Source organism: Rhinolophus hipposideros (assembly GCF_964194185.1).
Source record: "Rhinolophus hipposideros genome assembly, chromosome: 1".
NCBI lineage: Eukaryota > Metazoa > Chordata > Mammalia > Chiroptera > Rhinolophidae > Rhinolophus > Rhinolophus hipposideros.
The window spans coordinates 63,187,406-63,201,732 of NC_138047.1; the positions used below are offsets into that span (position 1 = coordinate 63,187,406).

General features: G+C 31.5%; 1 protein-coding gene across 13 annotated transcripts in view; it reads right to left on the reverse strand.

Annotated features, from left to right (window-relative positions):
* Nucleotides 1-14,327, reverse strand: part of MAPK10 (mitogen-activated protein kinase 10) — a 296,217-nt gene that overhangs the window by 65,664 nt on the left and 216,226 nt on the right. For all 13 annotated transcript variants that reach the window (XM_081040519.1, XM_081040513.1, XM_081040510.1 and 10 more), the window contains one exon: nucleotides 12,910-12,981. In XM_081040519.1, the coding sequence (XP_080896645.1) occupies nucleotides 12,910-12,981 (72 nt within the window). The remainder of the gene's footprint in view (nucleotides 1-12,909; nucleotides 12,982-14,327) is intronic.

The following is a 14,327-nucleotide window of genomic DNA, read 5'->3' on the forward strand; positions in this document are numbered from 1 at the left end:
GATGCATATGGCTCTTAGTACAATCTATTTTGTCTTATAAATCTATTTATTATTGTAATCTATATTTACAAAGCAAAAAAAAACGGAGAGGCATTTCACATATAAGCAAATCCAGAAACACATTAAAATGTGTTACAATAATAGAATTTTCATTATGTATGGAAGGTTAATCTTTGGGGCCTCTCATCTGTACTGGCCTCTTATAAGATTTTATGCCTAATTTTGTATTTCTACCATGATGCATATATATGTATATATATTTATATATATATGCATATATATTTATATATATATATATAAAACACCTTCCTCGAATTGTATGATATTCTCAGTTCACAAAGGCTGGGTCTGACTCTATCTGTATTTTGAAACTAGGAAGAGGCCTTGGAGATCATTTAATTTGACATCTGTATTTTATAGATGAAAACTATTAAGTTCCTTTTAAAATTGGTAAATACAATGATTTTAAACAAAGGAGCTAATACAATTGGCTTCTAATACTAATGGAATTCTTCTTAAGGTTATTGTGACACTGTACTCTGTTCTGTGAGACCCTCTCTGGAAGATTACATCCATTTCTGGGTATAACGCTATATAGAAGACAGGTAAGAAGGTACAATCAAGTTTACATGAGGTCAAGAAAACATGCCATATGAGGCATACCTAACAAAACTTTTATGTTTAAACTTAGAAAGCAGGAGACAATCCCTGCCCCTAACCTAACATTTTGATCTCTCTTATCCCTCAGCCATTATCACCTTCTTGTATACTATGCCTTTTATTGTAAATTCCATGATGTCAAGAATTACATGATGTCATGATTTTCATCATGATAGTTTTATTTACTAAAATGGGCTGGAAAGTGACCAGCACATAGTAGGTGCTCAAAAAATATTTATTGAATAAATGACTATCTATTTTATGTCCAACCAAAGTTTTTATGGACATAATGTAAAAAAAAAAAAAAAATGGGGGCGAGAAAATATTTAAAGAACGAAAAGCTGAGAAATTCCAGGAATTGGATATAGGCCAGAATTTAGAAAACACAGTGAATCCCAACTGAGATAAATAAAATGAAACCCACACCTAGTCCACATAGTCACATGGTAGAGAAATACCAGAAAACCAAAGACTAAGCAAAGAATCCTAAATGAAGTTAGAGAAAAAGGACAGGCTATCTCCAAAGGTGACTATTACATCGACAGCTAATTATTTACCAGCAATATTGGAAACAAAGTCAGTGGAATAACATGTTTTAAATGATAGGGAAAATAACTGTCAATCTCAAATTCTATATCCAACTAACCTGTCTTTCAAATAAGGGAACCCAATCAAAAACAGAGTTTTATCATCAAAGACTCCCACTAAAAATTTCTAAAGGATGCACTTCAGGGGGAAAGAAAATAATCTGAAAATAAAAGGCCAAATTGCAAGAAGTAGTGTTAAGCAAAGAAAATGATAATTATAAGGGTGAATCTAAACAAACTCTACCTGTACACAATAAAATTATAACATTGTCAATTTATGAGGTTTAAAAATTAGAACTAAAATCAGTGTGTCCTAAGATCTTTGTGTGTTCAACAGAAAGATTAAAAAAATAGCAATTCTACACAAATTAAACTATACATTCAATACAATTCCAATAGGAATCATTTTATAAAAGTTAGCAAGCCAATTCTATATTTTTTTTTGTTTTTAATGGAAGAGCAATGATTCAGTAATAGCTAAGATACCTCTAAAGGAGACAAAAAAAGAGGGGTATTTACCCTACCTGATATAAGTATGTATTATACATTAGTATTCATTAAGAAAGGGTTGTAGTGATATAGAGTTAGACAGCAGACCAGTGGAACAGAATATAGAGTCCAGAATCTAACACCCCTCACACCAATATGTGGAAACTTATGACAAGGACAGTATTATAGATCAGTGAAGAAAGAATAAGCTAGTCAGTAAATGGAAGTAGAATAAAATAAATTGGATACCACTTTCACACCATATACAACAATCAATGTGAATCAAAGGCTTAAATGTAAAAAATTAAGATGGAAGGAGAACTGACTGGGTGATGAGCACATGATGTGATATATAGATGATGTTTATAGAATTGTAAACTTGAAACCTATGTAATCTTACTAACTATTGCCAATAGTTTAATTTAAATAATTAAACTTGAAACATTCACAGTAAAATTACAAGATAATATAAAGGCATTAAAGAATTCTTAAAATACATGAGCCATAAAAAAACAAACAACAGATCACCAAATTCTAAAATCACTATAAAATGGAGAAAAAAAATTTAAATGCAGGAGAGAACATATTTGAAACATATAAAATTGACACGGATTAGGTGCTCAATTATATAAAGAACTCCTACTCAACAAAAAATATACAACATAAAAAAATTATTTAAAAAAACAAAAGACACTTTACCAATGGGAAAATACTAATGGCCAGTAAATAAAAAAAGATGTTTAACCTCTCTTGTAGCCAAGGAAATGCAAATTTAAGCTCCATTTTAAATAGTATTTTAGATCCAAGAGATTGGTAACAAATTTAAAAACATATCTGACAATACCAAGAGTATGTGAGGGTATGAAGTAGTTACATCTTCTCCCAGGAAATGAATTATAAGAAATGTTAATCTGTATTTAATAACTCAGTTGTGAAAATCTGATTTGATTTTCTTTCATAGAAAATGTAAGGAAAGTAATAAAAAGCAATCATTTTAATCTATGGGGAGCAAACATTCATTTCAGTCACCAATTATTCAACCACAGTGAACTTCTGAGAAAGCCAAGAGTACAAAGTTAAGAGATTGAGTTTATTTTCATCAAAAAAAGATCAGCCAAAATTTAAGAACTGTTTCATATTCATGTCCAAAAGCTAAGCTCAAGTTTATCATTCGTTGGGAATCAAAGAAATCCTGTTTTTTAGAAACCTGAGGTAATTTAGTTTTTAATCAAGTAAATATACTTCTAAATAGAACTAACATTAACATGAAGGTGGTAAATTTGTAGATGCCACTTAATAAAATGTATATTTAGCAGACAAAACTGCAATACAAACTTTTTTTTAAATAAACATGTAACATATATAAGATTAGAACAAACTTTTTAGTAAGAATGGAAGTAAAAACAGTGCAGCTTTATTTTTCACTACGTAAAACATTTTAGGTTCAGTTTTTTCACTCAACAGAAATTGAATGCCTAACTCAGTCATTTCCTAAACTGGTCCTTTAATACATACAAAAAAATATGTATGAAACTACATATATACACTTATATATCCACATTTGTAATACACACACACATACACACACACACATACAGAAGGTGCAAAAAAATGTATACACATTTTAAGAAAGGAAAAAACTATATTAAAATTGTAATACTCAATATATACCGATAACAAAAGATATGTACAAGTCAGGTTTGACTTCTGCAATTACAAGACGTGTTCAAAGTGGTAACCATCAGCGTAATTTTAATACAGTTTTTTTTTTCCTTTCTTAAAATGTGTGTACATTTTTTGGCACCCTCTGTATACATATATAACCATAATGTAATATATTAGTTGTCAAAGCAAATGGCTAATCATAATATGGTTAGGACACATTATATTAATAATTAGCTTTGCTGTAATTATATATTAAAACCCCATTATCACAGGTTCCCTTTCAGCTTTGAATTATGATCATTTAAGCAGAGATTTTATCTTTAGTATGATGAGGATATAATGTTTTCATAAATGACTGAGTGTAGGAGATTATTTAACAAAGAAATAAGTTATTACATACCTATATACTAATCACCCAGTGTCCATATCTGTTTAATACTGCAAAGCCCTGGAATCTTTACTTGCTAATTATTTGCTGCCTAACATATGATCTCTTTTACTTATCCAAGGGATATAAATTTATTTCTTCAGATATTTTATATAATCATTATTGATTAGAGAGGTTTTAATTATTGCACTTGTTAATAACACGGAGAAAATAATAGCTGGAATTGGAGCAATTATTCCTATAAATAAAGTAAATGAGAAAAAAGAATTTTAGAAGAGGTTGATCAATTTAAAAATGAAACTCATATGCATGCTCTCTGAATGTGTTAAAATAAACCAATTGTATTTGTGGGTGAACATAAATCTAACTGATTAGATTTCTATGCCCAGTGAATATTTTTTATGATATAAAAGCAAAAATCTTCAGTCTGAAAACTGAAATAATGTCATTTATTATCTAGTTATCAATAGAACTTAATTTTGAAACATCTACAACAACAAAAAACAATACAGAAGAGTATATCATTGCAATTAGTTTCATAGAAATGAATTAAGGCAGACCTTTGATACCAGGCTGAATGTTTCATGTTTGCTACTGTATTATCCACATAAGATCTTAGGAGACACAGTTACTCTACTATGATGCCAGCTGGTAAATAGTTGACACTGGAGTTACACAGAACCCTTCTAAGGGCAGTGAATGTATACCATCAGCAGTGTTATACTTGAGACCAAAGGAACTTCTTGAGAATGACACCATAGAGACCACTGGCTGCTAAGAAGGATACGATCAGTGCCAGGAAACAGCACTGCACCTTTTATCATTTCTCCCATGATGCACCCTACTGACCACATGTCAACTGAAAACAAAAATTATATAAAGGTAAACAACAAGGCAGGACTAGAAAAGAAAAGAAATGAAAACACTTGGCTACCCATGCCACAGAGCGATGGTTTCACCTTTAATGACTGTATGACAGGTCAGTCTTATGATCATTAGTGTTCTAACACTGAATGGGGAGAAAACAAGAATGCCAGGGCCCTTTCTGCCACAGAACTAAAGTAATAATGCCACTCCATGTTACCCAATACACGATAATATTACTTTGCAATTATAATTCAATGATTAATTTAGGTTTTTTTATTTAAGAGGTCTAATTTGCATTTATCTACTAGAATCCTACTGATTTGTATTGTAAATTACTCTAAATTGTGTTAATATGGGAAACGTGTAAATCAGTTAATTTTTTATTCTTTTGTATACCATATTTGGAAAAAAGCTGCCAGCAACCTCAAAAGAAAGGGTTTCTTTTACATAACACATTTATTCTTATTTATAAATATGAATAATTCTCCAGAAGTAAAATGCCAGTTCAAGAATGAATGTTCTGGAATATGCTAGCTCAGTTTTATTCATTCCCATCAAAGTAGCAAGTTTCTAAACAGGAAACATTGCCTTATTATAAACATGGTTGCTTTACAATGGTAAGAAATGCTGGCTTTCAAAAGGGGATGGTTCAACATGAACTAAACAACATATCTTGAGAACTGACACTTCTTCTGAAACTCTGAATCAAGAGAAATGTAAAATAATGGTCTCTCTGCTATTGTCAGTTATCATCCAGAATGTAAAACCAGGAAGCTAGAGCAGAGGATTCACAGGAAGGGGCAAAATGGAGCAAGGAGAAGCAAAAAGTGAAATCTCTCTTTATCGTTGGTCACTCACTTGTTCCTACTGAAAAGTCAGAAAAAGAAATAGGTCATTCTTAGGGGGAAGAAACGGGAAATAACCTAGAAGAATAAGGGCTATGGAGCGGGGAGCAAATAGGGAAAGGGATTACGATAGCAGCACACTATAGTTTTGCTCCACTTCTCTTCAAATTACATCTTGTAATTTGGCAGTGACCTTAAAGAATTCCTCATGAGATTCTTTCCAGTGTGAAAAATCTCACTCAGGTTAAACTCAAAGTTTCCACAGTTTGACTTAACACCTAGACAGAGTGATCACTGCAAAGGAATGGTTACGGGTTTGGAGGTGATAAGCATACCCAGAGAAGCAAATTAGTTTTGCTTCCATTTTAGGAAAGCAAGTGGCATGCAGAAATATCAGGGAAAGATAGAGCAAACAGTTGTGCACCCCTTATTATTAATGTATCTATAATTCCAGATAATATCTGTCTCACGAGAGAGGTTGGTATTGTGAGCATTTTCGATTAAAGGATAAAATAAAAAGATCTGAAAATGTGTTTTTGAATTGCAAGTATTCGTATCATATTGTCCAAAGTGACCAGTCAGACTAAGTGGTTATTTACAGCGTATCTGTTTTGTATAGATACTGGGAAAGAGACCGACAAAACAAATAGAGCTGAATAATCAATAGCAGGGTTTTCTCTTGCCTGTATCTATTCAAACATTTGGAAAAAGGCTCTTTCTGCCACAAACCTATTTGGGACTTAGAAAACATCTTTTTCTATTTCTTTCTTTCTTTTTTTTTTAATGCAGAAACTCTTTTTTGTGATATCTCTGGTAGATACTGTTGTGGGTTTTTTTCGTTTTTTGTGTTTTGTTTTTCTGCTGAACCAATTCCATTGCTTTCTAGCTGTGTAACCTTGGCCAAGTTACTTCATCTCTCTAAATCTCAATTTCATCCTCTAAAATGTAAATAATAAATAGTATTTATCATGTAGAATTTTCCTGAATTATGTCTGATAAAGGTCCTTCCATAGTGTATACTAAATCCTCACTAAATATTAGTTACGTGTCATCATGAATTAAATATATATTGGAATTATATATTAAAATTATAGATGTATAGAAAGGTTTTATTTATTTTACATCATGTATATTATATACCTTATATAATATATAATATAATAACAGTTGGCCTAAATGGAATCTCAGTCACTTTGTTGCTTCAGGCTCAATTGGTTCTAGACAGCTGTTGGTTTAATAACTGGTATTAAAACTGGTATATCTCCCACTTCTCCTTTGTATGACTCCGCTGGATACAGATATTCCGAAGTAAAAGGAGAACATTTTTGAACATTTATCTTCATGTCAGAACCCAAAATAGACTTAATAGATGACAAAGTTTTTGCATAAAAATTATGCAGAGATATAAACTAGACATCTGAACGACCGATGAATATATATTGAATTCCATTTTTGTTATTTTAATGAATTCTTTTTAAGTGATAGTACTCTGGAAACCTTTCCAATTCCCATTTAACTGTACTCACTATTCCTACAGACTATCCATGCATATGCTACCTAAGTGCAAAGCTTTGTGCCTGGAAATGACAAGCTCTATTATTATGTAGTACAAAAGTAGAATATATGCATTTATATATGAATTTAAATGGGTTTTTATATATTCAAGACAGGATTATTTCTCAAGATAAAGCTATTGCACTAAATTTTATGAATTAGTCATCACAACTAAAACAGGAAATAGGTAATACAATAATTTGATACTAGTATATCTTATTGGGACAGAGAGGTGGGGGTGGTGGTAAGCCTTCCCACTACTAATACATAATCTGTTATCAAGGTGACTGGATTATTTTACAAAATTTTCAAGATATTCTAATGAATACTGATTATGTGTAAATCTTAGAAGAAATTAGCAAATTCAATCACAGTTGGAAACTGGATTTTGATGTTTTCTGAGCCAATCAGATATAGCATTTGGATCTCCACAGGAGTTCTGTATACTAACGCTACCCAGGTAGAATTCTGGTTGCTTTTATGATTCTGATTCATTGCATTTTCCCTCCCATCATCAATTTTCCCACAGACAGGAGCAGAATCACTCTCCTTAGCATAAATATTAAGTAAGTTTTGGTGTTACCAAAATATGATTATTAATTTTCTAAGAAAATCTCAAGTGTTGTGTCATATGTTAAGCATTAGATTATAGTAAATTATCTTTTTTCTATTTCTATCCAAGAGATAGAAGTAATATAATGTAGGCCCTGGGCAACTGAAATCTAAACAAAGCACTATAATACTCCCTTTAGTCTCTGTGTAATGGCTTGGATTCTGATCCACAATGAAATATTTTTGGACTTTGTGAGCTTCCATCCAACAACCTGGAAAATAGTTATTTCAGTGGTTCTGGTAACACGATTTTGAGACCACACTGCTTTTCTCCTTAACCTAATTAAATCTTCATTTAGGATTCAGAAAATGTGCTTTGATACTTGTTTTATATTGGACACTTCAATGAATAATAGCAAAATCTAACACCATGTCTTTGAAAAGTTTATGTTACAAAAGTTATAAATTTCATTAAATGTTTAACAAGAGTATATTGTTTTAAACTTCAATGCAAAATGGAATTATAAAAGACTACTAATATACATAAATAAACCAAGAAGATATTTTACATATGTGAATCTAAGTAAGAAAAATAAACAATATTTATGGGATACAATGCTAAATATTTTAATGTAAGGAAATCAGAGGAAGATTTTCTCCTTGAGTATACCTATTCAACCCACTTTTCTTTGTAACTTCTATGCCATCATATTCTTAATTTTTAATCTTTATTTAAAAGACTTTATATTTTTGATTTGCTTTTTTATAAAACAGAAAAATCCATGGAAACTTATTAATAATGGAGAAAACTTTTAGATTTATATTATGAATAAATTATAGACTAATGAACCTATAAAATATTTTACCATAAAAACATTTAAATAATTTTTAATTGTATCAAAATATTTTAAATTGTCATCTTTCAAAATCCATGTAATTCTGCAGTGTAATAAAGTAGTAATTTAAGGAAAGCCTAATGGTGGAAAAATATATTTTCTTTAAACTTTTCATGTTCTGATCAACAAACAGTAAATGCTGGCTCCGAATATCTTACATTATCACTGAATTAAATACAAGCTCCCTGAAGCTCCATATTAGTAGTCTCACTTTATTCTGTATATCAGCTTGCAGAGTGCTTAGTAAGTAGCAAACTATTCACTTTGCTTTCACTGTTGTCTAATTCACATATAATTTGGTTTTACATCACTTGAGAGAATACTTCTTTTTTATTATAGGTGGACTTCTAGTGATTTCTATTTTTTATAGTTTATTTAATTCAATTTGATGGTTAGTTAAGCTAAAGTTCCCCCAACTATAATATAAAAATTGGAGTTCCTCATTTTTGAAGGTATTTACAGGTATATGTATGTTTGTAAACATGTAATGTTTTATATGTATCAAATGACTTTCATGACAGCAATCCTGCAAGAAAGGCAAAAGGGATATTTTATAAAGTAAATTGACGTTTAGGAGATAAGTCAAATGAGTAAAGTAAAGAGGACCAGAAGCCAGTTCCTGGAGTCCTATTCCAATATGAGCTCTAGACTTATTTGACTGCTGAAGGGAGAAAGTCCCACAGCAGGTGTCTCCATTCATGAACTCTATCCTCAAAGCCAAACAGACCAACAGCAGTTTAAATGGAGTATCACAGTAATGACTAAGGAATGCATTTTATTGTTTGTAGTTTTTCCCCTTCAGTATTTCATTTCATTTCTAACGATCACTCAGCACTCTGTCTACAGAACTGTAGAGGGATGGGAAAAATATAACGTGATTTTATTTAAACCATATATATATATATATATATATGGTCATATATATATATATATATATATATATATATATAAAACATGATTTTATTTAAACCATATATATATATATATATATATTTAAACCATATATATATGTATTGTGTGTGTGTATATATATATGTATATGTGTGTGTATATATATATTTTCAAGAGATAGGAAATTCCCGGGGCCCCAGCAGTCCTAGTGAAGCTTTGTGCAAGATACCACTTAATAGCTCTCTAAGGCATCAAGGAGTCAGCGAGGTCCAGCCCCTCAATCTCTTGCCTTTTGTTCCAGCCCAGCAGTCCGTTCTCTCTGTCCTCCCTCACTTTCCGCCTACTTGCTATGTATCTCTCAGCACTCCTTCTATGACCTTCATGTCTTCTTCTGCCCTCTAGTGGACTCTGGTCTCTCTAAACACCTTAAAGAAGGGATTTTTTCCTTGTAACTATGTCCACCTTCCATCTTTTCAGATACTCTCAAAATCTCCGGCTCCCATTCTAGTGATTCCTGTCTCACTCAAATTATCTCAAAATAATAATAAAATAGAAGAAGAGTAAGCAAATTAATGGTTAAAATATATTCTTTTAAACAAATACAAAAAATAATAAATGAATAATCTAGTTTTTTATGTTCATGATTATCTACAATTTGTTTAATGTGAAAGAACGATTACTAGATTTTTACATCCCAACTTTATTTCAGTCATAAATCATACAGTGTTTGAGATAACCCTGTCTTACCTTCATATTAGAGAATACACTCAAACTATAGTAATGTATTAGTTGGAAAAGTTTATTGGGAAGTAAGCAGTTATTTCAAGGAGGTAAAAAGGATTAAGAATATCCGTCTGCACTAAATAGACATTATAATCCACATCTCCAATTTTTGTTTATTTTACTTTGATTATTCCTAATTTCCATATTTGAGTTTCAAAAATATGACACTCAATTGATTTGAGGGTGTTTTCTTTATTTCTTCAAATACGTTTTTGAAAAATCATTTACCTGTTCCCTAACAACTTGGATCCTTGACAAGGTTATATGAATATATCCTTTTCATTCTAACTGAAATTTCACACGTCTTCAGAGGGAGAGGCGAGAGGAGAGTACTGTAGCATCCCAACTGTCAGCGTTAATTAGAGATAATATACTTGAGGTCTAGAGAAGTTGCAAATGAATATGAGGTGCCTGTCTTTAATACCACCCAGGTCCAGAGAACTCTGGCCAAGAACTCTACATTACAAGCCTTGCTCAAAGAAGATGCTGCAATTCGAAGTGGGATGAAAAAAATAATAATAACAAAAGTAGAAAGAATGTGTCTAAAAGAAGCAGGTTTAAGTAAAGAACTCTGGAAGAGTATACTGGTAGTGTATGAGCCTTCAGTAATCAGAATATGGCATGCCTTGGCTGGAGTTTGAAGTGAGTGAAGGGAGTAAGTGACTAGATAGTGTAAAAAAAGAAAAAACAAACAAACAAAACTCCCAAAACCTTCTAAACAAAAGCCATTATAAAACTGCTTTACTGTAAGTTCTTATTTAAAAACAAAAATCTGAATGAAATGTAGAGTCACTGATATCACATACGATCTTTGGGTTATATAAAGAAAAAAATGGACCTGATATATCTATTGTTCTCTAACTTGAATTCAGCATGGCTCTGAAGACTTTTTAGCAATACTATATGTCAGCGACTACACCATGAAATAGATATTAATCATAACACTATAGTAAAAATTGAGTGTATAATAATGAATGTATAATTTTAAAAACTCTTTATGTATTAAAAATAAATATTTTATAAATGTTCCTTTGGATATTAAAAAATTAGGAAACTAATGAATGGAAAAAGCAAATCTATATATTTATCCAATACTTTAATTTACTAATCAGAAAACTACCCTGTGATATCACCTAGATCGTATCTCGATAGCCAAGAAATCCACACAGTGTTTCTCGAATGCAAAGACAGTTTTAATGTGGGAAAGTAGCTTACACTTTAATCATCCATGAAAATTTCATAAGATTTCTCAATTTGTCAAGGTGTTTTCCTATTTTTGCTTAAGTTTCAGATTAAGAAAGGGAACGTGAAAAAGTTCTGTAGAGAAAAAGGAATAATGTTGATTATGATGATAGAGTATCATCCCATCATTTTTTCGCCTCAGAGAACTTCTATATAGATTTCTCTGAATAATTCTAAGTGAAAGGCAAGAGAACATACGATGGTTTATTTTTGAGCCTCTGAAGAATCTTGGAAGTTGTCAAGGTACCAATTAGCATATACTAAACTTTGAAATTACTTCCAGTAAGTGCAGGAATCATTTAGATGCTAACATATTGGTATGATTATTTCCACGATACATGATGTCCATTGGCCTCTCAACTTATGTCTGCTCATTATGGTTTAGTGAAGTAAGTTCTTCTACTTTTATTTCCACTAAATAACAATCATAATATTTCTTATGTAAAAAGAGTTCCTTAATAGAGCTTTCTTATTAATCAAATATAATATTTAATAGAGTTATGGACCACATGTTTATTGCCAATTTCCAAAAAAAGTTATATGTAGCAAATACACTGAATTCAATCTTGCACTATCATTGGTAAAATTGTCAATTGTTGTAGCACTGAGATATATAATACACTATTGTATATTAGCAGGGTAGTTCTGTATTCATAAAAGTATATTCTCTGTTAATATGTAAACTTTATTATCCATATATTAAAATCACAGATATGTGCCCTGGTTAGAAAGTAAACTTTTGGTCATTTTAGAAATACACCAGCTCATTGAATAATTCCAAATCATAGATCTCACTCTAGCAAATTTCTGATGGAATCTAATACAGGACTCAGTGGAAGAACTCAAATCAACATTGCTTTTTAAAATTCTAAATTTCATTGGAAAAGCAATTATCTATGTCTAAGTCAAGGAAGAAAGCCTATTTGAAACCCATCAGACATCTGGCAATTTGAATAATAATTATGATTGTTAAGTGTGGAGGCTAATGTTATATTGACCTATTTAAGACTGAATACAGTGTCAAGAGTAATTCAAATCAGTGAAACTGTAGACAAAAGCTTAGGATGTCAGCCAGGAGAGAAATTATTATGCCTAAATGCTGTGGAAGATAAAAATACTCTTAGAAAGCAGATGGAAAATACTTGCAAATAGTGACTTATTTTTCTAGTTATAAAAATAAATATATATGAATCATTTGAGATTTGGTGGCCTCTCTTATTTATGAAAAATAGCACATAATACTTTGAATTATAGACAAGAAAATAATTTAAGAAGAAAAAAGCCCATTGAAATTTAATTAAAATAAATAATTGTGGTAGGTAGTCTTCAGTACTGGTCAGATTATAGAAATTACCACTTTAAAAAAAAATCACAATTATACCACTTACCCAACTTTTTGCTTCTATCTTTACTCTCCTGGTAAAATCATTATGTGTTTAAAGGGAGAGAAAACAAAACAGGTAAAGCTGCAGCAAAAGGTGCAAGGATACAGTCCCTTCCTGGAAAGAGGATTTTGTGGCGAACCATTTCTCCCATAATGCATCCCACAGACCATATATCCACTAGAACAGGAGAGAGGGAAGTGAAGAAAAGGGAGGAAAGTAAAGTTAACTAAGATAATTGATTTGTGAAGGAGGAGGAAAAAGAACAGTTTGATTAGAAGGTACAATTTTTGTTTCCCACCAAAAATTGGCCAAAAAAGTAAATTAAAACCAGCACTATAAGATTACATAAACAATGTGTAGTACGAGAACTCAAATTAATTTTAAAAAATTACTTTATGGGTGCCTTAGATTGCCTCATTAGTGTCATGAAGTGGTGACATGGAAAAGCGGCACCTAAACCAAAAGTATCTTAATCAACCCATAGGGCGGCTATTTCCATTTTCTTTTCTATTCTATTCAGTTACGTGGACTAGGGCAATGATTTCTTGTTTTCTGTGTTTTGCTTTTCGGTACATGGAACCAAGGAAATCCAACCAAATCCAAGAAACTAGGAAAGGGCTGAAACCACAGTGTAAAGGGAGAAGTTTTAGAATCCCTAGTATTCAGGATTTAGTTTTTCCTTCAGAAGTAATCTTTGTAAATAGACATCAATTTTAGTTTCAATTTGAAATATTTCAAGAAAAACATATATGATTAATTAGCATATGTATAAAATAGTCATCTAGAAGTAAAGTGAAAAAAGGTATTAAAGGTGTTAAAAAAATTGTTATATACATATATTTTTTTCTCAGTTTTACTTGTTAACCAAACATGCTGCACCTTTTCTTACCAATCTTTCCCCTCTTCCAACTGGCTTTTTAGTAGGACAAAGGGAACTTTTAGACAAAAACATTAAGCTGAAATGCTTCTTGGGGAAGGAAGGCAGGGTTAGGTGCACAGGTTAGCTGCACATGCCTGAAGTTGGAGCAAGCGGGTTTTTCTGCATGATAACCTTCTTTCCATACCTAAGTGGGAGGACAACACAAGAGTACTTGGTATGGCTTCTCCATGGATCTAGAAATGCCAAAAAACTAAGGCAGTAATTTGCAACCCTTTCTAGTGAGGAAAGGAAAAGTGATGAGATTATGTGCCATTTTTGCAGCAAGCATCTGAAAAACCATAATAGGCAAATTCAGACCTGGATAGCCTTGGTTTCTTGAACTTGTAAATTGGCTCCCCTTTGATTTTTAAAAACTAATTTGTGAAGAATGTATACAAATATCTTCTTTTCCAAATACATTAGATGTGGTATTGCCTTGGGAAGAGGATAAATGTGCCTGTTCCAAGTCAAAAGGTAACAGAGTTCTTCCATTGTCTATCAAAGTGAACCTGACCTTCCTAAGAGACTTTTTTTCTTCCTCTCTTCTAGTCTATAAGTACTCAAAGAAATTTTTTTAAAACTTTGGTGGCCAGGAAATTTTCAT